The 21,893-nt window shown below is 61.2% G+C and overlaps 15 protein-coding genes across 15 annotated transcripts; 8 read left to right on the forward strand and 7 right to left on the reverse strand.

Annotated features, from left to right (window-relative positions):
• Positions 1-191: 191 nt before the first annotated feature.
• Positions 192-2,075, forward strand: Malapachy_2777 (v-type atpase; the record flags this gene model as incomplete). Its single annotated transcript, XM_018137263.1, has 2 exons — positions 192-564; positions 592-2,075. 2 exons carry the CDS (start codon positions 192-194, stop codon positions 2,073-2,075), a joined length of 1,857 nt encoding a protein of 618 aa, XP_017990202.1.
• Positions 2,076-2,137: 62 nt separating this feature from the next.
• Malapachy_2811 (dihydroxy-2-butanone 4-phosphate synthase) lies at positions 2,138-2,801 on the reverse strand (the record flags this gene model as incomplete). Its single annotated transcript, XM_018137297.1, has 2 exons — positions 2,138-2,609; positions 2,638-2,801. 2 exons carry the CDS (start codon positions 2,799-2,801, stop codon positions 2,138-2,140), a joined length of 636 nt encoding a protein of 211 aa, XP_017990226.1.
• Positions 2,802-3,199: 398 nt separating this feature from the next.
• Positions 3,200-5,114, forward strand: Malapachy_2830 (mitochondrial protein; the record flags this gene model as incomplete). Its single annotated transcript, XM_018137316.1, has 2 exons — positions 3,200-3,238; positions 3,267-5,114. 2 exons carry the CDS (start codon positions 3,200-3,202, stop codon positions 5,112-5,114), a joined length of 1,887 nt encoding a protein of 628 aa, XP_017990219.1.
• A 62-nt stretch (positions 5,115-5,176) lies between these two features.
• On the reverse strand, positions 5,177-8,533 carry Malapachy_2854 (dna repair protein; the record flags this gene model as incomplete). Its single annotated transcript, XM_018137340.1, has 1 exon — positions 5,177-8,533. One exon carries the CDS (start codon positions 8,531-8,533, stop codon positions 5,177-5,179), a length of 3,357 nt encoding a protein of 1,118 aa, XP_017990186.1.
• Positions 8,534-8,631: 98 nt separating this feature from the next.
• Positions 8,632-9,405, forward strand: Malapachy_2781 (adenylate kinase; the record flags this gene model as incomplete). The annotated part of the gene is made up of 1 exon (XM_018137267.1): positions 8,632-9,405. One exon carries the CDS (start codon positions 8,632-8,634, stop codon positions 9,403-9,405), a length of 774 nt encoding a protein of 257 aa, XP_017990139.1.
• Positions 9,406-9,432: 27 nt separating this feature from the next.
• On the reverse strand, positions 9,433-10,338 carry Malapachy_2810 (mrp-like protein; the record flags this gene model as incomplete). The annotated part of the gene is made up of 1 exon (XM_018137296.1): positions 9,433-10,338. One exon carries the CDS (start codon positions 10,336-10,338, stop codon positions 9,433-9,435), a length of 906 nt encoding a protein of 301 aa, XP_017990221.1.
• Positions 10,339-10,472: 134 nt separating this feature from the next.
• Positions 10,473-13,091, forward strand: Malapachy_2827 (protein bima; the record flags this gene model as incomplete). Its single annotated transcript, XM_018137313.1, has 2 exons — positions 10,473-11,256; positions 11,284-13,091. 2 exons carry the CDS (start codon positions 10,473-10,475, stop codon positions 13,089-13,091), a joined length of 2,592 nt encoding a protein of 863 aa, XP_017990147.1.
• A 39-nt stretch (positions 13,092-13,130) lies between these two features.
• Positions 13,131-13,874, reverse strand: Malapachy_2804 (nadh-quinone oxidoreductase; the record flags this gene model as incomplete). The annotated part of the gene is made up of 1 exon (XM_018137290.1): positions 13,131-13,874. The coding sequence occupies one exon, from the start codon at positions 13,872-13,874 to the stop codon at positions 13,131-13,133; it is 744 nt and encodes a 247-aa protein (XP_017990150.1).
• A 285-nt stretch (positions 13,875-14,159) lies between these two features.
• Positions 14,160-14,966, forward strand: Malapachy_2844 (hypothetical protein; the record flags this gene model as incomplete). Its single annotated transcript, XM_018137330.1, has 1 exon — positions 14,160-14,966. One exon carries the CDS (start codon positions 14,160-14,162, stop codon positions 14,964-14,966), a length of 807 nt encoding a protein of 268 aa, XP_017990185.1.
• A 118-nt stretch (positions 14,967-15,084) lies between these two features.
• Malapachy_2872 (hypothetical protein) lies at positions 15,085-15,873 on the reverse strand (the record flags this gene model as incomplete). The annotated part of the gene is made up of 1 exon (XM_018137358.1): positions 15,085-15,873. One exon carries the CDS (start codon positions 15,871-15,873, stop codon positions 15,085-15,087), a length of 789 nt encoding a protein of 262 aa, XP_017990164.1.
• A 318-nt stretch (positions 15,874-16,191) lies between these two features.
• Positions 16,192-16,479, reverse strand: Malapachy_2877 (hypothetical protein; the record flags this gene model as incomplete). Its single annotated transcript, XM_018137363.1, has 1 exon — positions 16,192-16,479. The coding sequence occupies one exon, from the start codon at positions 16,477-16,479 to the stop codon at positions 16,192-16,194; it is 288 nt and encodes a 95-aa protein (XP_017990193.1).
• An 86-nt stretch (positions 16,480-16,565) lies between these two features.
• Positions 16,566-18,268, forward strand: Malapachy_2802 (hypothetical protein; the record flags this gene model as incomplete). Its single annotated transcript, XM_018137288.1, has 7 exons — positions 16,566-16,671; positions 16,703-16,847; positions 16,892-17,112; positions 17,138-17,573; positions 17,603-17,850; positions 17,879-17,973; positions 17,999-18,268. The coding sequence occupies 7 exons, from the start codon at positions 16,566-16,568 to the stop codon at positions 18,266-18,268; spliced, it is 1,521 nt and encodes a 506-aa protein (XP_017990152.1).
• On the reverse strand, positions 18,265-19,664 carry Malapachy_2862 (hypothetical protein; the record flags this gene model as incomplete). Its single annotated transcript, XM_018137348.1, has 2 exons — positions 18,265-19,628; positions 19,661-19,664. 2 exons carry the CDS (start codon positions 19,662-19,664, stop codon positions 18,265-18,267), a joined length of 1,368 nt encoding a protein of 455 aa, XP_017990198.1.
• Positions 19,665-19,905: 241 nt separating this feature from the next.
• Positions 19,906-20,790, forward strand: Malapachy_2787 (nadh dehydrogenase flavoprotein 2; the record flags this gene model as incomplete). The annotated part of the gene is made up of 4 exons (XM_018137273.1): positions 19,906-20,291; positions 20,320-20,533; positions 20,571-20,702; positions 20,749-20,790. 4 exons carry the CDS (start codon positions 19,906-19,908, stop codon positions 20,788-20,790), a joined length of 774 nt encoding a protein of 257 aa, XP_017990130.1.
• Positions 20,791-21,181: 391 nt separating this feature from the next.
• Malapachy_2849 (hypothetical protein) lies at positions 21,182-21,886 on the forward strand (the record flags this gene model as incomplete). The annotated part of the gene is made up of 2 exons (XM_018137335.1): positions 21,182-21,301; positions 21,338-21,886. 2 exons carry the CDS (start codon positions 21,182-21,184, stop codon positions 21,884-21,886), a joined length of 669 nt encoding a protein of 222 aa, XP_017990174.1.
• Positions 21,887-21,893: the final 7 nt, after the last annotated feature.

Below are 21,893 nucleotides of genomic sequence, written 5' to 3' on the forward strand. Positions count from 1 at the left end.
GACGTGCAGCGCCTCCCAGCGGTGACGACGACGCGCGGCCATGGGCACTTTGAAAATTATTTGGTATCGCTGACTCAGCAGACGCACGAGCGGCGGCGCGGGTCCCGGCCAGGCGACGCAGGCGATGAGACAGGCGGCCCCGTGCGGCGAACTCTCGCTAGCGGCGACCGTCGACGTTGGATCGGTCGAATATGGCAGGCGCTATGAGCAATGCGAAGCGCGACATGCGCAAGATCCGCGACGAGGACCGTGAGAGCCGGTACGGTGTCGTATTCGGTGTCTCGGGTCCTGTCGTGATCGCTGAGAATATGATTGGTGCAAGCATGTACGAGCTGGTCCGTGTCGGCCACGATGAGCTGGTCGGTGAGATCATCCGTATCGATGCCGACAAGGCCACGATTCAGGTGTATGAGGAGACCAGTGGCGTGTGTGTGGGTGACCCCGTCCTGCGCTCTGGCAAGCCGCTCAGTGTCGAGCTGGGTCCCGGTTTGATGGAGAACATTTATGACGGTATCCAGCGTCCACTGCAGGGTATCCAGAAGAAGAGCCAGAGCATTTATATCCGTACGTGTATGTCTGACTAACATGTAGCGCGTGGTATCGATGCCCCGGCGCTGGACCGTGAGCGTGAGTGGGAGTTCACGCCCGGCAAGTACAAGGTGGGCGACCACATTAGTGGCGGTGACATTTACGGTAGTGTGTACGAGAACGCCCTTGTGAAGGAGCACCGTCTCATGCTGCCTCCGCGTGCGCGTGGTACGATTACGCACATCGCCGAGAAGGGCACCTACCATGTGGATGACGTCGTTCTCGAGACGGAGTTCAACGGCGAGAAGCAAGAGTTTACGCTGATGCAAAACTGGCCAGTGCGTGCCCCGCGTCCGGTGACAGAGAAGCTGGTGGCTGACACGCCACTGCTCACGGGTCAGCGTATCCTTGACTCGCTCTTCCCGGGTATTCAGGGTGGTACCACGGCCATCCCGGGTGCGTTCGGCTGTGGTAAGACTGTCATTTCCCAGGCGCTGTCGAAGTTCTCCAACTCGGACATTATCACGTACGTTGGTTGTGGTGAGCGTGGTAATGAGATGGCGGAGGTGCTGGCCGAGTTCCCTGAGCTTACGCTTATGCGCGATGGCGAAGAGCACCCGATTATGCGTCGTACGACACTGGTCGCCAATACATCGAACATGCCTGTGGCTGCGCGTGAAGCGTCGATTTACACGGGTATTACGCTCTCGGAGTACTTCCGTGACCAGGGCTACAATGTGGCTATGATGGCCGACTCGACCTCGCGTTGGGCCGAGGCGCTGCGTGAGATTAGTGGTCGTCTGGCTGAGATGCCGGCCGACTCGGGCTACCCTGCGTACTTGGGTGGTAAGCTTGCGAGCTTCTACGAGCGTGCCGGTAAGGTCGTGGCACTCGGTTCGCCGGAGCGTACGGGTTCCGTGAGCATTGTCGGTGCCGTGTCGCCGCCGGGTGGTGACTTCTCCGACCCAGTGACCACCGCGACGCTGGGTATCGTCGGTGCCTTCTGGGGTCTCGACAAGAAGCTTGCGCAGCGCAAGCATTTCCCGTCAGTGAACTGGAACGTGTCGTACAGTAAGTATTCGCAGACGCTGGAGCCGTACTACGAGAAGAACGCGCCTGGCTTCTCGGCTCTGCGTATGTCGGCTCGTGAGCTGCTGCAGAAGGACAGTGACCTAGCCGAGATTGTGCAGCTGGTCGGTAAGAGTGCGCTGGGTGAGCACGACAAGGTCACGCTCGAGGTCGCACGTATCATCAAGGACGACTACCTGCAACAGAACGGTATTTCGGAATACGACTGCTACTGCCCCTTCTACAAGACCTCGGCGATGCTCAAGAACATGGTCGACTACCATGAGAAGGCACAGGCTGCGATCAACAATGACCCGGAGATGACGTGGGCTCGTATTCGTGAGCACACGTCGGACATCCTCTACCGCCTCACGCAGCAGAAGTTCGAGGACCCCAAGGACGGTGAAGAGTCGATACTCAAGAACCTCAATCAGCTCTCGTCGGACATGACAGAGTGCTTCCGTAGCCTCTCAGACTAGGTGTAGACTCATATATATATATATGTTAAACCATGCTTTCCAATGCTGTCTACCTACGTTTCTTACGCAGCTGCTTTGGTCTGCCAGGCACGCAACGCCTCGATGGTGGTAATGCGTAGACCATGCGTCTTGGCGAACTTGATGCAGGCATCGCGTGCGGCAATGCCGCCGAGCTGGTCATCGGGGTCGACCAGCTCACAAAGCAAACCGCCTGGCGGGAGATGGGCGGCCTTGCACAGGTCGACCGTCGCCTCTGTATGCCCACGGCGTACCTGAACGCCGCCTGGGGTATACCGCAGCGGATTCATGTGCCCAGGGCGCGTAAAGTCCGCGGCGGTAGCGCCAAGCGACGGATCCGCGAGCATACGAGCTGTCAATGCGCGGTCCTTCGCCGAAATGCCTGTCGTGGTGTTGTGGCGGTAGTCGCAGGTAATGGTATAGGCCGTCTTGTGCTTCTCCTGGTTGTCAGGCACCATGAGCGGCAGCTGGAGCTCTTCAAGACGCTCCGGCGTCAAGGCAATGCACACAAATCCACTGCAAGTGAGAAAAGAGGGGTACGTACCTGGAATGACGAATCAAGAATGCCATTTGCTCGGGCGTCACTTTGCTCGCAGCGATCAGCAGATCGCCCTCGTTCTCACGGTCTTCATCGTCGAGCACAATCACAAACTTGCCCTCCGCATAGTCGCGTACGACATCGTCAATGGAATCAAAGAGCCCGCTCATGACGATGTGGTCGTATAGAAGAAAAGCCCCACACGGACCAGAAAAAAAAAATTGAAAAATCACAAGGAGAGGAGGGGCCAGACCTTCTGGCTCGATGTCCAACGCGCGTGCGTGCAGCCGTGACGAGGGACTGAAAGGGGGGGCCGGGTGCCTGCTGGTTCGTGCTTAGGTCAGCGTGCGGAGAGCTGACCAAGCAGGACCCACCCGGCGGGCCCGCCCGGTAGGCCGCACCGTGGGTCGAACGAACAGAAAACGGGCCTGGTAGGTAAGCGTGGGCCGCGGCCCACACACGCAGCCGCGTCTCGACAGCGGCCGACGCCAGATCAAAGCGGTGCGGCGGGCGGCGGGTCTCCTTCCACCACGTAGTCATCGCGGCTGGCCGAACCGCACTACTACTGATGAAACGTACGGTCATCCGTTCCTTCCCCGCTGTGAAGGTATGTACATGCTCTTCTAACACGTAAGGCCATACCACCGCCTCCGCCCCGCCGCGCTGTGCTGCCTCGCCTCGTGGCGTATGCCGTGGGTGGTGCGGCGCTGTTTTACGGTGGCTCTGTGGCCGCTGCCAAACAGGTGCCTGCCTACCGTTCCTTCTTCCAGGACCATGTGTACGGCGGTGATGCCTTGATCAAGTACTTTGACACTCACGAGCTGAGCGATCTCCCGGAGGAGCTCAAGCACATGGACGTGGAGAAGCAGGTGACTCGCGCGGCGAGCCAAGTGCGTCACGGCTTCCAGCGTGTGAGTGACTATGTGACGCACAACGAACATGTGCAGCACACCCGTGAGGAGGTCGAGAAGCGCACGGCCGAGCTCCAGACGAAGCTGCAAGACCAGCTGGAGGAGCTGCGCGCCAAGGCTGGCGAAGAGTCGGCGCACCTCCTTGACAAGGCACAGTCGCTGGCTGGCAAGTCGTACTCGGAGGCGCGTGAGCACATGAACAAGGCTGTTGACGATGCGCGTGAGCACATCGAGCATGCGACGGCCAACCTGACGGGCCACCCAGTCACGGAGAAGGTCGTGAAGGCCACGACTGGCATTCAGCCGCCGCCTGGGCCGCCAGAGTACGGTGCGACGTACCGGGAGCGCAAGCTTGTGGCGCCAACGGACAACCACGGCGCGCGTCTGCGTCCGGACCCGAGTGCGCCTGTGCTGCCGCGCCTAACGACCTCGGTGAAGAAGATGAGCAGCTCTGAGCCGGTGATTGCGCAGCTGGCTAGCACGATTGACGAGCTTACGGCCTTTGTCAAGGAAACGCCGCACTCTGGTGCGCTGGCGCGTGGTGTGCTGGAGTCGGCGGAGGCCGACCTGGCGCAGCTGAGCAAGCGCCTGGACGAGATCAAGGCGTCGGACGCTGCAAAGCTCGAGAAGCAGCTGGCCAAACAGGCGGAGACGTACGAGGACGAGCTGAAGAAGGCCGCTGAGAAGGCGACCAACGAGCAGGGCCAGCGTGACAAGGACTGGGCCGCGCAGGTAAGCCGTCTGCAGGACGAGCAGGCTGCGCAGTTCAAGACGCGTCTGGCGAAGGAGCTCGAGACGCAGAGCGAGATCATTGATCAGCGCCTCAAGGAAGAGGTGATTGCGCGTGGCATTGAGCTGCAGCGCAAGTGGACGAGCGAGATCAAGGCGCAGGTCGAGCGCGAGCGTGCTGGCCGTCTCGCGCGCCTCGATGAGCTCGCGAAGGATCTGCACCAGGTCGAGGAGCTATCGAAGGTAAATGCGCAGACGCTCGATGACAACATTGGCGTGCACGCACTCAACGGCGCTGTGCGTGTGCTGCGTTCCGCCATCGACGGTGAGAACGCGGCAGAGTCGGCGTACACGCGCCGCACGTTTGCCAACGAGCTGGCCGGTTTGCGCGCGGCCCGCAAGGCGCAGGACAACGACGTGATTGCATCGGCGCTGCATGCGATTGAGCAGAACGGCGCCGCCGAGGCGGGCGTCGAGAGCCTGCCTACGCTCCACGAATGGTTCTCGACGCGCGTTGCGCCGCGTCTGACGAGCGTCGCGCTCATGCCCGAGCAGGGCGCAGGTGTACTGTCGTACGTCGCTAGCTACCTGATGAGCCCCTTCCTGTTTGTCCGCAAGGGCAATGTGCCAGGCAGCGACGTCGCCAGCACAGTGGCACGTGCTGATTGGTTCCTGGAGCGTCGCGACCTCGATAGCGCGACGCGGGAACTGAACCAGCTGCGTGGCTGGGCCAAGATCCTCGTGTCGGACTGGCTGACGGCTGCGCGATTGCGCTTGGAGGTCGATCAGGCGCTCGACATGATCGATAAGGAGGCGGCCTTTGCCTCGATGTTGCACACGTAGAACTAGGCAAGGCAAGTCGGTATCCCCTCCCTCTTCTATGTAGTACGTACGTGCGTACGCAGCTAGTCGGCCAAAGACGCATGCCATGTCGCATCGACCAGCGCATGCAGAGACGCAGCGACCGATTCGTACGCATCGAGCCAGGCCTGCGCTTCGTGGGCCAGAGACGTGGGGCGCGCCGAGAGCAAGAGAAAACGCCAGTACAGGAGCGCACCACGCACCTTGTCCAGCTGCCCACGCTCCACACACGAGACCAGCGTCGCGTGTATGTACGCCACATCGCCGTACCGTGGCGCTTGCGTCGCATGCTGCGTGTACCACTGCCGCAGCTGCGCTCGCAGATCGTCGAGCGTTCGGTGTGCCAGCGCATCGCGACCCTCCCTGGGCGCCACATGAAGGAGCGAGCCAGTGGGCGCCAGCCCCTGCGCTTCGTCCTCACGCGCACGCGCTGCCGCCCACAAAATGGGATCCGTCTCGCGATCTGCGCCTGCCTCGGCCCGTATCCTGGCCTCATGCTGCAACGCCGAGAGCGCCGCTTGCCGACGGGCCGCCGCTTTGGTCATGGTTACAGCACGACGGGGCGGCGCAGCCGCCCGACGTCGTGGGGATCGCTGGGCCTCTGCAAGCACATCCGCCTGGATATCGGGGGGCAGCGAAGCAAACACGTCAGGGTCCCAGCCCAACGTACGCACATCCACCTCGGTCTTCCCACGACGGCGCGTCGGTGAGGCAAAGTAGGCGCCCAGGCGCGTTTGTTTGGACGGGCTCTCACTTGGACTTCGTCGCCGATGGGGCGTGACCGAGGGAGATCGGCTGGGCGTCGATCGCTTGCGCGGTGTCGAGGGCGTTTGGCGCTCCGCCACGACCGCTTCAATACGCTCACGCATCGGCGTAGGCAGGTGCGCTACGACGCTCCATTCCAGTTGCGAAGGGACGTGGAAGAGCATCGAGTCAGAGGACGGCGTCGAGCTCATGCCCACCTCCTCCTCGTGACACGCTGCCTCCGTGTCCACGAGAGTGGCCCTAGGCAGCGGCGCCGGGACGGACGCCGAGGCCTTGGTGACCCAAGCGCGCAAGTCGGACGTGCCCCGCGGCGGCTCCACCAACTTGGACAGGTGGATGGAAAAGCCCCGCACCTCGTTCGGTGCCAGGTCCAATTTGCGCCACAAGAGCCACACTGCTTGGAAGAGACTCGCGACGTGGTCGATCGTACGAGGCATAGAGCGGTGGTGCGTAAGGCACAGCCCGTGACCCAAGAACTTGGACGCCTCCGTCTCCGATGGATCTTTTTGCATGACAGAAATAGACACGTGCGTCGCCATGCGCTGCGTTCGTTGCAAGCGCTGCATCACTTCGTCACACAGACCTTGCACAAACTGCCGCAATTCCGCCTCGTCTTGCAAACGTACACCCCAGCTTACATGCGTTCCGACACTTTGCCGAGGTCGAAGTCCTTGCAGCACATCGGTATCGAGCCCATGAAACTGACGCCAGAGAGTACGTCCTTGCTTCGGGCCCCACTGTGTGACAAAGGCCTCTTCCGTAGTACGTGCGAGAATGGTCCCGATATGCGTCGTACCGAGCCACGCAGCAAAGCGCGAAGCCAGACTTTGGCCCACGCCCCATACATCACGCACATCCAGTGCATGCATAAACGAGGCGACGTTCGCGGCCGTCAAGTGAAACGTCCCTTGGGGCTTGGCACGCCGTGTCGCCAGACGCGCCTGCAAAATGTTCGCACCTATACCGACACTCGCTTCACAGCGTGTGGCCTGCCGAAGGAGCGCACGCAAGGCGTCGCCCAAGGCGATCGCGGGCGGTTGCGTCGATGCATGAAACGCCTCTTCCAATATGCACAGCGTAGGGTGTGCGTCAAACACGCGCGTGCCTTGCTGATGCGCCTCCGTCAACGAAGCAACGATCGAGGTAACATCCAGCAACGCCTCGTCAATGCTGACGACTTGCACGACCTCGGCCACCTGTAGGAGGATTGTGTAGAATTGCAAAGACACAGCATAGTACGCATCAAACGTATACGGAATCGTCACAATGGAAGGACAGAGATGCTTAGCCTGCCGCAGGCTCATGCCATTTCTCAGCCCATGCGCACGTGCATGGTAATTGCAGGATGCCACTTCAGACGTGCTGGATACCACCCCATGGTGGGACGCATGACATACGGCCACAGGCTTGGATTGCAGCGCAGGCTCGTCACGAAGACCTACACTCACAAAAAAACTGTCAAAGTCCACATGCATGAGGAGGCGAGGCCGAGGCGCTGTAGCTGGGATATCATGCGCCCCACTATCCTGCATCGCTTGCGTAACAAGATCTTGCAGACTGGCTTTCCAGGTACTTAGGTGGTGCAGGCGACTGTGTGCATAGTACCCGGCCAGAAAGTCGCGGCTGGCAGCCGTATGTTGTGCCCGCCAGGAGGCAGAGCTCAGTAGTTGCGCAGCACGTTGATGGGGTTGACTGGCATACGCAGGCATAGAAAGCGCTTCGTCTTCCTCGTCCTCGTCCTCGTCCTCTTTCGTAGGGACGCCTGGCGCAGCGTCGGCGGCGTGAGCCGCCTCGGGAGGAGGTGCCACGTCCTCCTCTGCGTGGGGTGCATGGACATCCACATTCTTACGGGAGGCCGTGGCCGTAGGCACAGCCTGGTCCCCTGGCGGGGAGGCCTCGGCCTTCTGGGCCGAGGACGTCGTGGCCTGGTCACCCCACAAGGACCATAGTCCAGGGCGTTGGTGGCCGGGTATACGGTACTTGGTCCAATCTTGCGCTCGACCTGCGGCACAACTATCGACGATCCACGCTGGGAGGACGACGCGGTAGGCCTGGAATTCCACGCACTTTTTAGGCGTAAGGGCACTCGCCACGATATGTGTACAAGGTTTCTTTTGGTCCAAGTAGGCCATGAGCGTGCCGCCATGCAAGACAATCAATCGACGTAGTTCCGCATAGGGTGGCTCAGTGCGTCCGTTGATGTAAATGACACAACCACGCAGGGCTTGAGACAGACAAGTGCCTGCCTCCTCCTCGAGGATCGCCTGCTCTTGTACATGCAACTTGGCTCGCTTGTGGCGCATGTACGTACCCCAGTCGCCAAAAGAGATAGCACGGTAGGCATGGCCGTCCAAGTACTTGTCGTCCGGCGCAGGCGTACGATCCGGAACCGACTGGGCAGGGGGCGACGAGGAGAGTGGCACGGCAGAGGGAGGCGGAGGATCGACATAGACGGAAAAGTCCGTCGGGGAGGCTGCTTCCCCATGGTGAGTCTCTGCACGCTCTAACGCTTCCAGCAAAATGGCCTCATCACCGGAAGGGAAGCTCGATGGCGGTGTACTTGCCATACACCCATACGGTGTGAGGCCTTCGACGCGTCGCTCCTGCAGAGGGTCGTGCGCGGCGTGGGACGTCATGCTGAGTCAGCATGGCCGTGGCCTGGCGGCGCCGAGCGTGCAGGGCGCAGAGGCTCGAACAAACACACCTCTCTTCCCCTTCCCCCCACGTCTTTGCTATGTCGACGAACCCGGCTACTTCGGAACTGAGCTACCTCAAGTCGCTTGTGAAGGAGCTGAACGAGAAGATTGCTGTGCTTGAGGGCAAGCAGTCGACCACCCAGGATGGTGTGCGCATGGTGCTGATTGGCCCCCCTGGCGCTGGTAAGGGTACGCAGGCGCCCAAGATTCTGGACAAGTTCAACAACCTGGTCTGCCACCTGGCCACCGGTGACCTGCTGCGCCAGCAGGTGTCGCAGGGTACCGACCTTGGTAAGGCTGCGAAGAAGATCATGGACCAGGGTGGCCTAGTCAGCGACGAGATCATGGTGGGCATGATCAAGGACCAGCTGGAGACCAACACGGCCTGCAAGAAGGGCTTCATTCTGGACGGTTTCCCGCGTACGACGCCGCAGGCTGAGAAGCTCGACCAGATGCTGGACGAGCGCAAGCAGAAGCTTGACCATGTGATTGAGCTGCAGATTCCTGACCAGCTGCTGATTGCCCGCATTACCGGCCGTCTGGTGCACCCTGGCAGTGGCCGCAGCTACCACAAGCTGTTCAACCCGCCGAAGAAGCCGATGACCGACGACATTACCGGTGAGGCGCTGGTCCAGCGCTCGGATGACAACGAGGAGGCGCTCAAGAAGCGTCTGGTGTCGTACCACAAGCAGACTACTGCCGTGACGGAGTACTACAAGAAGCATGGCATCTGGTCGCCGGTCGATGCTACGCAGTCGCCGAGCGTCGTGTGGAACTCGATCAGTGCCATCTTCGATGGTGCGCGTGTGTAATCATGACGTAGCATCATTTCTAGAGATCTACGTTTCATTGGTAGGCAGGGCCTGGGTATAGGCGCGGACCTGTTCAGTAATGCGCTGGAAAATGGCAAACGTAGGGCTTTGGCGGTACCGCCGAATCGTAGCGTACGTCAGAGCGTGATCGTCAGACGTGGGCGCCTGCTCTGCCTCTTCCCGTGCGTCGTCCAGCACACGCACGAGCGATGGATCGATCGGGACGCGGCCCAGGAACGTGATGCCTTCGCGCTCCGCCAGGGATTCGCCGCCGCCTTTGCCCCACACGTTGGTACATTCGTCGCAATGAGGGCATACGTAGCCACTGAGATTCTCAATCAGGCCGATCACAGGCAAAGACACCTTGCGTGTAAAGTCCAGCGAGCGCATGTTGTCCGACAAGGCCACGGCCTGCGGCGTCGTGACAAGCACAGACACCGGATGGTACGCATGCAACGCTTCCATCAACGAGATGTGTTCGTCGGTCGTGCCAGGCGGCGTATCGATCAAGAGGTAGTCGAGATCGCCCCAACGAACGTCGCCAAGGAACTGGCGCAGCATACCTTGCTTCTTAGGCCCACGCCATACCACGGAATCGTTCTTCGATCGTAGTAAAAAACCGACACTCATCACAGCAAGACACTGCGAGGCGTCAGTGTACACAGGCACCCAGCCATCGGTACTTTGATGCACAGCATGCCCATCCAAGCCCAGCATACGCGGGATGGAAGGCCCCGTGAGATCCGCATCCAGGAGGCCGACACGCAACCGACGTGAGTCAGGCGCCTCCGACAAATGCGCATACGACAGTGACAAAGCCAGCTGTGCCGCCACGGAGGATTTGCCCACGCCGCCTTTGCCGGAGAGCACAAACACAATGTGGCGCACGCGCTTCATGCGCCGATCAATCTTGGGATCCACAGCCGCGCTCATCGTCCCGACCCCACGCTTCGTACGCCACCCACAGGAAGAAGGACTCCACACGCGAAGAGCGTGGCGGCCCAGCGCGCGCTCGCTCGCTCGCTCGTGTCTGACGAACAGACGCCTGCCTCACCCTTGGGCACGTGATGGACACGCTCACAACACGTCGTTCCAACACGACGATGAGGGCGGCTGCCGCGCCCGTGCGGCGTCCTGTGCGTGCAGACGGGAGCACAGGTACCTCGAGGGCTAGCGCGCCGAGTCATACGGAGGAGGCAGAGGCACGTCGGATCGCCGTGCTTGTCGCCCTGGCCGAGTCGTATTTCCATATTCCTGACGATGCACGCGCCGCGACGAGTCCTCCGTCTGCGTCGGCGGCGTCCACATCCGCCTCACTTGCCCCTGATGTGGCCTCAGCGACGCTCTACGCGACGCTCGCTGTAGCGCTGGACGAGATGTCCGTCGATGCGCGGCGTGTGCTGGCCCTGTGTTATCTGATGGGCGGCGCTTCGTTGCTCTTCCCGTTTGCGCCCTCGTCGTTTGGCGACACGCGCACAAATGGCTACCAAGCCCTGAAACCATCGCGGTCCTGCGCTCTCGCTGCTATTCATGTGCTGCAGCATGGCCCCCGCGCCACCTTCAGCGATATGGGCTCGGCGCGTGTGTACGCCTCTGCGTGCATGGCGCTGGGCCGCTTCAAGGAAGCGCAAGAAGCCCTGTCGTTCACAGTCGAGCACGGCACGAAACGCAAACGGGCCACGGCCACGCCTGTGCTGCCCGAGCGCGCCATGTACGAGAGCCAAGTGTATACACAGCTGGGCCGCATGGCGATGAAGCAAGGTCGGTACTCGGACGCCGCGACGCATTTTCGCGACGCACGCGAGAAAGACCCGTGGAATTGGAGTGCATGGACGGCGCTGTGCGATATGGGTACGTCGACTACGCTACTTACCTCAGCTATGGCGCCTCCTACGATGATGGATGCGAACGTATCGATGCCGTCGGCCAGCGACGCCTCGGCCAAACGGAGCAAAGCCGAGCCAGAGACCTCCGCGGCCGCCGCCAAGCCAGTGCGTCGCGTCACGCCTCGCGCCGCTGCGCTGCGGTCCGGCATGGCCCGGACGGTCCCCCCGCCGCCCCGCGATACCAGCGTGCCGCCCGTCCCCCCGATGCCGACCTCGCGCACGCTGGCGACGGCGCGGACCAATGTCACTCGTGTGCCGTCCAAAGACGATACCAATGCCGCGAAGCCCAGCGAGGCACGCCGTGGCGCCACGTCGCATGCCCCACCAGCCTCGCGCCTCGCACGGCCAGCCTTGGCTAAGCCCGAGAGCCGCACAAAGGGTGCCGCGGCCACCGCGGCCACCACCACGTCGGCCCCGGCGCGACCTCGAACGACGCCCACGACCACAACGACGCGACCTGCACCCACGCGGGCAGATACGCCACGCACGCCCCTGGACGACGTGCGTGTATGGGTGGCCGAGCTGGGCGAAGCGTACCGTCTCGTGCGTATGTACGACGGCCAAGCGGCCATTGAGAAACTGTGTGGCCCTGCCCAGCGTGATCGGCCGCACCGTCGGGCGTTTCGATGCGCGGCCGTGGACTGCCTGCTAGGCCGCGCCTTGCACGACGTCACAGAGTACGCCGAGGCGGAAGCGCACTTTGCGCGTGCGCGAGAGCAGGAGCCCTACTTGATGATGCATATGGACATATACTCGCTCGTGCTCTTCCAACTCCATCGCGAAGTCGCCTTGTCGGCGCTCGCCCAGGACTTGGTCGCGATGGATCCACGCGCAGCTGTGACACACATGGCGGCAGGCAATACGTGGTCGCTCCAGCATCAGCATGACGCGGCCTATCAATGCTTCCGCCAGGCGACATTGGTCGCGCCGGAGTGTGCGTATGCGTACACGCTAGCCGGCTACGAGGCACTGGAGCTCGAGCAGCCAGCGCGCGCCGTGCGTCTCTTCCGGTGTGCACGTCGCTGTGATCGGCGGCACTGGAACGCGCTGGCCGGCTTGGGCCAAGTGTACCTGCGCCAGGGCCATGCAGCCCGCGCTTGTGAGGCGTATGCACAGGCCTTTCTCATCAACCGCAGCAATGCCGTCCTGCTGGACTTGCTGGGATGGTCGCTCGAGCAGACAGGCGACATCGATGGCGCCTTGGCCGTGTACCAACGTGCGATTGCCATGCAGCCCAAAGCTGCGATGACACGCCTGAAAAAGGCCCAGCTCTTGCTCAAGACGGTGCGCGAGGCCAAGCAGCTAGGCACGCCCTTGCCGCTGCGTGAAGAGACGCAGCGCCGTCAGGCTGCCCATAGCGAGCTGCTGCGCGTCTGTGCATTGGCCCCCGCGGAGCCACGCGTGCATCTCATGCTCGCACGCTCGTACATGCGTCTCGGCGGCGGCCGCTTTGCTACGTCTGCGGCCACACCGGACGAGCGCGATGCGTCGATCTCCGAGGTGCGTGAAGAGGCGCAGCTGCCTCATGCCTTCCATACGGAAATCGCGCATCATCTCGCCACAGCGATCGATTTGGATCCACGCTGCGTTCGTGATATTAGCGCCCTGGGCGACGTGCCGAAACTGGCGCTGCCAGGGATGGGCGGCGCCGCGGTGGCCGAGGACGAGGACGACGAGCACGATGCGGATCTCCTGCCGTTCGACGACGAGCATGCGCCGTCCTATGCCAGCTACGAGGCAGCGCAGCAGGACATTGACGTACTCGACGAAGACGAGCTCGATGGCTACGCGTGGATGTAAGGAGGGGGCATATGGTTATATAGCTAGCTAGTGCACTACCTAGCGAGTCAGGTGGTCAGCATAGATGTTGGAGGCAATCTCCATTTCGGCACGGTCGCCATTCGCAAGGAGCTTTTCCTTGTTGTAGAAAAGCTCTTCACGCGTCTCCGTAGCAAACTCGAGCGTCTGGGTCTCGACGATCGCATCCACAGGGCACGCCTCCTGGCACATACCACAGTAGATGCACTTGGTCATGTCGATATCGTAGCGGGTCGTACGGCGCGAGCCGTCCGCACGCGGCTCACTCTCAATCGTAATTGCAAGCGCAGGGCAGATCGCCTCACACAGCTTGCACGCAATGCAGCGCTCCTCGCCCGTCGGGTAGCGACGCAGCGCATGCTCACCACGGAAGCGCGGGCTCAGCGGGCCCTTTTCGAAGGGGTACTGGATCGTGTATGGCGGACGGAAAAAGTTTTCCAGCGTGACCCAAAGACCACGCACCATCTCGGAAAACAGGAAGAGGTGGCCGGCCTTCTCCAGCGCACTCGGGCCCACATTGTAGTCAGGCTCCATCTTCGGCGGGCGCACCGCGGGCGAGCGCGGGCGCTGCTGCAAATGGTCACGGTGCACATTCAGCGTGTCGTGCACTGGCGACACATGGAGCGGGCCCGTGGTGCCCTCTGGCTCCACAGGATGCGCACGCGCACGCACGCTCAGGATGGAAAAGGTACGCATAGACGGCATGATCGGCACCGGTGCAAGCGCACGCGGCAAAGTGCGAGCAAATAGCATCGACGACGCCATAGTCCTCCCTCAGTAGGCAAAAGCGGCGAGAGAAACCTAGCACGGCAGCAGCAGCGTCTGGGAAATAGCGCCTCCCTCATTGGCGCTCGTCAGACGGGGCCCGTCGACGTCGTCGGCCGAACCGATCGTGTGTCTCACGTGGATCCACACCGCAACGCGTACGGCTGGCTAGAGACCGAGCGCAAGGCCCAATTGGGCACTGACACCAATTGTATGTGGTTGCAGGTTCGGTGGACGCCCACCAGGTCAGCTAGCCCCACAATCGTCCCCAAGGCGGCGCGGCGCATGCACCTATCGCCCCCTCTCATGAACGAGAGCAAGCCAGGATTCAAGCACCAAGCAAGCGATGATTCCTCGGGCACCGTAAGGCTTTGGAATACGCACTATGCCCCGTCATCGTATAGCAACCCCGCATATGCCAGCAGTACACAGAGCAGCGACGATGACGATGAAGAGATAATGGCACAACTGCGCGAAGCCCGAAAGCGACTGGAATCGACACAGCTGGACGATACGTGCCTGCTGGGCCAGGACACAGACCTCATCGCAAAAACGCCACAGGCCTACGACGCTTTTGGACTTGTTAAAAATAGCTCGTTCAAGCTATCGCGATTACGCATTGATCAGCAGGGCGAGGGCGACCCGCCAACGAAAACGTCCAAGTCCCCACCTAAAAATACGGCACCAGACCTCACCCTCAACTTGAAGGATTTGCCGTTTGTTGCCCACATCGAAAATGAACGACGACGGCTCAGCGATGGCTCCATGTCGTCAACGATCTCGGACTTGGACGACCCAACAGCGCTAGAAAGATGGCCCAGGGTCCTAGCCTCGGTGCCTTCGCAGTACTCCGGCTCCAAGTTCGGCTTGGCGCCCTACATCGAGCTGGAACGCAGCGAGTGGACGTGGCACGGGGAGCCGGCTAGCCCCACATCCTCCAGTGGCCACCGCCTGTCCCTTCCGCCGTCGGAGGCATCTGACGTGGAAATGCCGACGCTGGAGCGCGCCAATATGGAGTGGGATTGGGCATTGGGAGGCAGCACGGCAGCCCCCACGACATCCACGGACTTGCCGGCCCCCATGCCGTCCTAACAGGCTTGTCCTGTACGATACCTAGCATGTATGGCGGGGCCACGCAGCCATACGTCGCCTACGCATTTTTGTTGTATATGTCACCTTGTAGATGTATTGTGGATATGTGCATACGAACCTATGTGAACGTCGCGTGCCAACGCTCTTCAACCGCAGGCGGTAGGTAGGCATCCACCCAGGCACGCGCCACGGCACGACGTGCTTGAGCTATGTCTTCGTCTCGTGGGAACGCTGGGAGTGAGCGTGCGATATGGGGCTCCAATGCCTCTGTCGCCTGTGTGCAGAGCCGCTCCACCTTGGTATTCAGCCACGCCTGCATCTTGGACCAGTCCAACCGGTAGACGTGCCCATCGGTCGTGTTGGGCTCGGCTTGCGTCGTACAGAGGCGCTCCAGGTGCGTATGCATGCTAGGCAGTGCGACAAACAACGGGAGGTCCGGCCAGGATGTGTGCCGCTCTTCGTTGTTTTGCTGTGCTGCCATGGCCTGCGCGCGCCGACGTACGTGAAACTCGGTCGCAGCCTCGGCCCAATCGTCCAGCGGCCGCATGCGTCGCTCATCGTTCGTCGATGCAAGGATGCCTAGCAATACAAATGCTGGGTCGATAGGACTAAAGATACGCCATGCACCGTCTTCCACAATGTAACCGTGATCAGCATCGGTAGGGGTATGAGCGGAGGACGAGGGCGCAAGGAACCAGCTGCGACTGACCGCCTTGTCCGGCCGCGTGCTTAAAAGTTCGTACATAGTCGAATCCTGGTCAGAGAGGGCGAAGTAGGCGGGTGCGCCGGACCGTGGGTGAGGCAGGACCCAAATCCGCGTGGATGCCAAGCCCAGCTGCGCTGGGTATACCAGCGCCCACGGAGGCCGTGACGACGTGCTTGGCGCCGCGCTCTCGGTGGCCTCCATGATGGGAGTCATGTGGAGGGACCTGCAGCCGCCGCTGTGTCGTTGTGAAAAGGGCCGCTTTTGGCCCAGAGTGCCTGCCACCTGTGAGGCCGGCGGCGGCGGCGCGGGGAACGTCCCAGATCTCGCCATGCGGCCTACCATGTTTCTGTTTAAGCAAAAAATATGGATGCATAGTGCGAATATGTAGGAATGTATATCATGTATAGACGGTGCCGACACGAGTTCCATGGCGGCCAGGGGGATGAGGAGGGAGGCGGACAGAGGCGATCGGTAGGCGAGCCCCTCCAGCCCGAAGAGGCAGCTCTATCTCTCTCCCTTTTAATGGTGCGAGTACTGGCGCATGTTCGACGTCATCGAGTCGCTGCTAAACACATTCATCGGGTTGACAGGCCCAGCGGGGCGGAAGTACGAGCTGCCCTGCGCAAAGGAGCGAGCTGAGCTGAACACAAATTCGCCTGCCGAGAGGTAGTAGTGCAGCGCGTTTCGGATGTTGGGCTCGGTAATGTGCGTCGTATCAATGGACATGCCCGACGACTGCTTCACACCCGCGAGGATGGTCGATACGAGGATGGCATCCGCTGCGTAGTGCATCAATTTGCCCATCATGGTGGCTAGGGTCGAACCAACACGCTGTGCCACGTGACCCTCTCTCGCTTCGTCTGCGAAGAGCTCCGGAGAGATCCCCCGCACGGATGTCGCGCGTACGTGTGCGGATCGGTACGCAGGCCGAGCTGCAAGAGGCAGCGCGGCATCGGATTACCTTGCGGCATACAGAGACAGGCGATCTACATGCGCTATGTACGTACGCCATCTCTTCTCACACACGCAGTGCTCTTCGCTGTCGCCTCCGCCTCGTCTACGACGTCGCCGACGTACTACTGCATGGAAGCCACCTGCCCCCACTTGGGCGCGCCGTTGGAAAAGGGCCACCTCCAGCCGGCGCCGGATGACGTGGAAGATTTCGTCGTCGTATGGTACGTACTTATGGCCTGCCTGACGCAGTCCGTATGTATCACAGGCGTCTCCTTACGCAGATGGCACGTACGTATTGCCTCTACTCACAGCAGCAATATGACTTTAAACTAAGCACGGGCGAATCTTCGACAGGCATGCGTACGTGTGTGTACGCGGTGGATCGGCGTCCTGACGGCACCGTGCTGATGGAGCCGCCTACGTCCGACGTGCAGCGCGATGGCACCTCGGTGTGGCAGCTGCACTCGTGCGTGGCAGTCCCCGAAGGTACGTACCGAACAGACTTACGCAGACTATGCCCGCCTCCCTCCTAGCACCACCGTCTCGACTCCTCCGTTAACGCTGGCGGCTTTGGGAGACGCCTCGTCGTTTGATCCTGCGTCGGTGCCTCCGCCGTCCACCGTGCCTACGACGCTCGTGGCCTGGGCCGTCCTGATCCTCCAAACGCCCTCGCCCCTGCACAAAGTGGCCTACACGCGCATGGCCTACGAGGCCTTCCAGCGCGACGATACCATGCCCATTGGCGGCGGCGCGTGGGACGATACAGGCGCATGGAGCATACCTACGGACGAGCAGCCGCCAGCGTGGCCGCCCCGCATGTCTGACGAGGACCGCGTCGAGCCTGGCCGCGAGCCGCGACGCGGTCGTGGCGGCACGGAAAAAAGCCGCATCGCGCTCCTTCACGCCCTCGCGAACATTGAGCAATGGGCGATTGACTTGGCTTGGGAGTACGTACGGGGGTCCTAACCTGACGCAGCATCATTGCCCGTGGCCCGCATCTCAGTGCCCAACTTGCCCAGACAGCGACCGAGCGTACTCCAGCCAGCCCCTTACCTCGAGCGTACTATGCAGACTTTTGTCGCGTTGCGTACGACGAGGCCAAGCACTTTACGCTCCTGCAAAAGCGGCTTATCGAAATGGGCAGCTATTTCGGCGCGTTGCCCGTGCACCATGGCCTATGGGAATCGGCCGTGGAAACGTCTCAGGACCTGCTCGCACGTTTGTGTACGTATACCCAGGCCTCACACTTTAGCCATTGTGCATTTGGTTCATGAGGCACGTGGTCTTGACGTGAACCCTGCCACCATCCGCAAATTCGAGGCGGCCGGCGATGCACGCTCCGTGGAGGTACGTCTCTACGAACTAACGCCAGTCCCTTCGCATCATCCACCTCGATGAAATTACACATGTCGCAGCCGGTCATCGATGGCTCACCTTCTTGTGCGAGACGCTGTCGCCGCCGCGTGTGCCTGTGGAGGTATTTAGGTCGGCCGTGCAGCAGCATTTCGTCGGGCGCTTGAAAGGGCCGTTCAATGTCGCAGATCGGGCGCAAGCTGGCCTTACACGCGACTGGTACGACCATCTGGATGGCGCACCGTCGCAGCGGATGGGCGTCCAGCGCCAGGAAGTGGCAGGGGGCTAAGGCTCGACCCCCTCCCATTCCGTGTCGTACGACTGCTGCGCCGCGAGGTCCAAGGGTGTGGTCAGATGCGCCGCCTCGGTCCGAATACGCTGGCGTTTCGACGGCGGCGTGGTCGGTGGCGCTGGTACAGAGGTTGGGACATCGGCATGCCATTGCAGCCAGAGCGCCTGCTCCGCGGGCGTACGTAGGTACATATTCATTTCGTCGTCCTCAAAGAGACGCGCATCCACATCCTCGTCGCTCATCGCCTCAATCGCAGCACCATGCAAGTTTAATCGATCGGCCATGGACGTCGTAGTATACGTTCGTGGCGTTCCACGTCGCTGCACACCAAACGCCTGCATCCATGACACACCGTGATTCGAGGCGATATGCTGCTCGGCCCACAACAGGGCGTCGCGCATGTACATCGCTACATCCGCCCGCGATACACGCCGTGCGCCGTCGGACGTGCCACGCGCTCGGGCCCGATCACGATCACGCTCTCGCTTGAGCTTCGGACGGTGGGCGACCCACGGCAACGCTTCGACTTGGCGCGCCAGGCATCGCTCCAATTCCGCATAGCGTACCAACACCGTAGAAACAGACCCTTGCGCAACAGCGCTGACCCACCAACCATGCGGCGCCGGACGCTCCGTGGCGAGCGGCAGCATCGCAGCGAGAGGTCGTACGCGGACCGCACGCCGACTTGCCCCTTCGACGGCGTGGATCACCATCGCATAGGCCAGCGAGGGCGCATCCCAATGGGACGGCGTCTCGTACGACAAACATACATGCGCCAACTGTGTCGCGATGGTCTGCACATCTGTCCACGAAGGCAGGCGCGCGACGTGAAGACCCAGTGGCTGCGCAAGCGACGTAGGCGGCTCAATCGATGCCAGGTACGAGACAAAAATGGGTATATACAGCGCTGGATCTTGGACGTGGACTGTGGGCACTTGCGAGAACGCACGCAACGATTGACACGCACGCACCACCGCCGTGTACGGCACATCCGTCGCGATGGCAATGGTCGCTACGTCGACCATGCGATCATCTCGACGCAGCACAGCATAGAGAATCGCAGCAGCCAAGGCCATCGCTGCTGTTCCCCAGCGTGGCATCGACGGCCGATCTGCGAGCTGCTGGTTGTGCGCCGTAGTGAAGAGCGCCATGGCGGAAGAGGCTGCATACGCATACCCTAGACGGATGGCAGCGCTTTGAAGCCTTGCCTGAATCTGCGCACGGTGGCGCTGATCTCGCACGACACGAGCTGCGTCGCGATCGTACGCATGTGGCCATCGCTGTTGCGCGGCCGATGTCCACACTGAGGAGGGGGATGTAGGTACTGTGGAATCAGGTGCATCAAGCGTAGCCTCATCTACAATGGCCGCACATGCGCCACACACATACGCATGCGCCTCAGCGATCCACTGTACGGTACCTGCCTGTCTGCATACAGGGCACACCGTGTCCATCTCCGCTCATGGTGGGTGGAGGTCCAGCGGCCGACCGTAGCGAGGGGCGTGGCCTGCGCGCGCGCCCACCTACCTACCCACCCAGGCTCTTCCACAGTATCACGTGATCCACATCGTAGCGGCCCCGGTCCGCCTCTGTCGAACCAACCACTTGTGAGCATTTACCAAAGCATGGCGGCCATGGCTCTGCGACAGACTGCCCGCACGCTCCTCTCGCGCCGCGTGCCTGCGATGTCTCTTGCGCGTACGCAGGCAATGCCTGTGCGTACGCTCATGAGCACGGCGCAGACTCGCTCGGATGCACTTTTTGTGCACCGCGACACACCAGACAACAACGCCTCGATTCCCTTCAGTTTCAACGAGGAGTTTATGACGATGGCCAAGGAGATCATTGCTAGGTACCCACCTCAATACAAGAAGGCGGCTGTGATCCCCCTGCTTCACCTGGCTCAGAAGCAGAATGACAACTGGCTGCCCCTCAATGCGATGAACTATATCGCAGACTTGTTGGAGATGCCCGCGATGCGTGTGTACGAAGTGGCTACGTTCTACACCATGTACAACCGGTACGTCTTGTCTTGACTAACTCGGAAGCGACCCTGTCGGCAAGTTCTTTGTGCAAGTGTGCACTACGACGCCCTGCATGCTCGGCGGTTGCGGCTCGCAGGCCGTGCTTGAGGCCGTGGAAAAGCACCTGGGCGTGAAGGCCGGCCACACTACCAAGGATAAGAAGTTCACTGTGATCGAGGTCGAGTGCCTGGGTGCGTGTGCGAACGCGCCCATGGTCCAGATCAACGACGACTATTACGTATGTACTGGATGGAAAAGCCCTACTAACCGAGCAGGAGGACCTCACGCCTGAGTCGATTGTCAAGGTCCTGGAGGGCCTGGCGCGTGGCGAGAAGGTGAAGCCCGGCCCGCAGAACGGTCGCCTGACCTCGGCGCCGGACAAAGAGAAGCGCACACTCACAGAGGAGGTATGTCATTAATGTTGGGAGGGCATGGAATACTCACACTACATAGCCGTACGGCCCTGGCAAGTTCTGTGTGCCTGACTTTGCGTAGAGGAGGAGCGTCGCTTCTCGGTTCTCGTAGATAGATGTGGCATGGTAGCCTAACGTTCTCGAGATGGTATGCTGCTACGTGGGTGGTGATCTATGTCTTGCTTGCTTAGCGACGTGGCCTCTGCCCTACCATGATGGCGGTGCTCGTAGCCTTGCATCGTTTTACCTCGCGCCATAACTGAGGGATCCATGGGTCTTATTGGGCAGTCACGACTTAGTATTTTTTTGGCAGACCACTGCCTCTCAGCGCAGGGTGGAGTGGCGCCAATCAGGGTCGAAGTTGGGCTTCCTCACGTGGGCTTAGTCACTTCCAGGGCCAGACACCGATCAGCGCGGCCGGATCGTGACGTTCGCTCGTGGAAGGTCCTCTGTGGGTGCTTGAGCCACGCCCTATGCTACCAACAGCTCCCTGGATTCCGGCTGGCAAGAAGCGAACGTTGAGTCCTGCGGGCGACTCATCGCCTTGTCAGCGAGATGACCGCTGTGCATGGCCTTTGCATGCTCTACCGATGGTATGTACGATCGTGGCCACTGTTCCTAACCAGCAGCGAGGTCGGCGACGCACGCAATCGCCTATGTACGACAACCGTGTGCGGCGGTGCCAAGACTCGTCCATACCCACAGTGGCTCTACCACGGGATAGCGACGAGTATGCTTCTTCGTACATGGTCGAGCCTCCCTTCTACCCAGGCCGTGGCCCTCCTGCTACGATGCCGGACCTCGCTGTGCCACTGCGCAGCAACCCGTATTACTCTGCCGCTGAGACCGAGTCGATGGAGTATGCCCACAGTCTTGGCCTGGTACATCCACCTCCCACGTTCTTCCATGCAGAGCCGCCGTTGGATACGACGACGGGGCCGGCTGGTGTCCCTCCCTCGCCTGCACGTACTTCCTCTCCAACACGCTTTACTGCGTCGTTCTCCGGTCTCCCCATGCATCAATTTGAGCAGCGCTTACACGCCCACGTCTCCTCGCATCATCATCCTACCCTCGATCCTTCCGCATGCACATCGCTCTTCCATCCACTGCCAACAGAGCAGCACGACGCTTGGTCGTCTCCCTCCTCATCGTCGTCTTCGTCCATGGGACTCTCTTAGTCCATCT

Source organism: Malassezia pachydermatis (assembly GCF_001278385.1).
Source record: "Malassezia pachydermatis strain CBS 1879 chromosome Unknown scaffold11, whole genome shotgun sequence".
NCBI classification, from domain to species: Eukaryota; Fungi; Basidiomycota; class Malasseziomycetes; order Malasseziales; family Malasseziaceae; genus Malassezia; species Malassezia pachydermatis.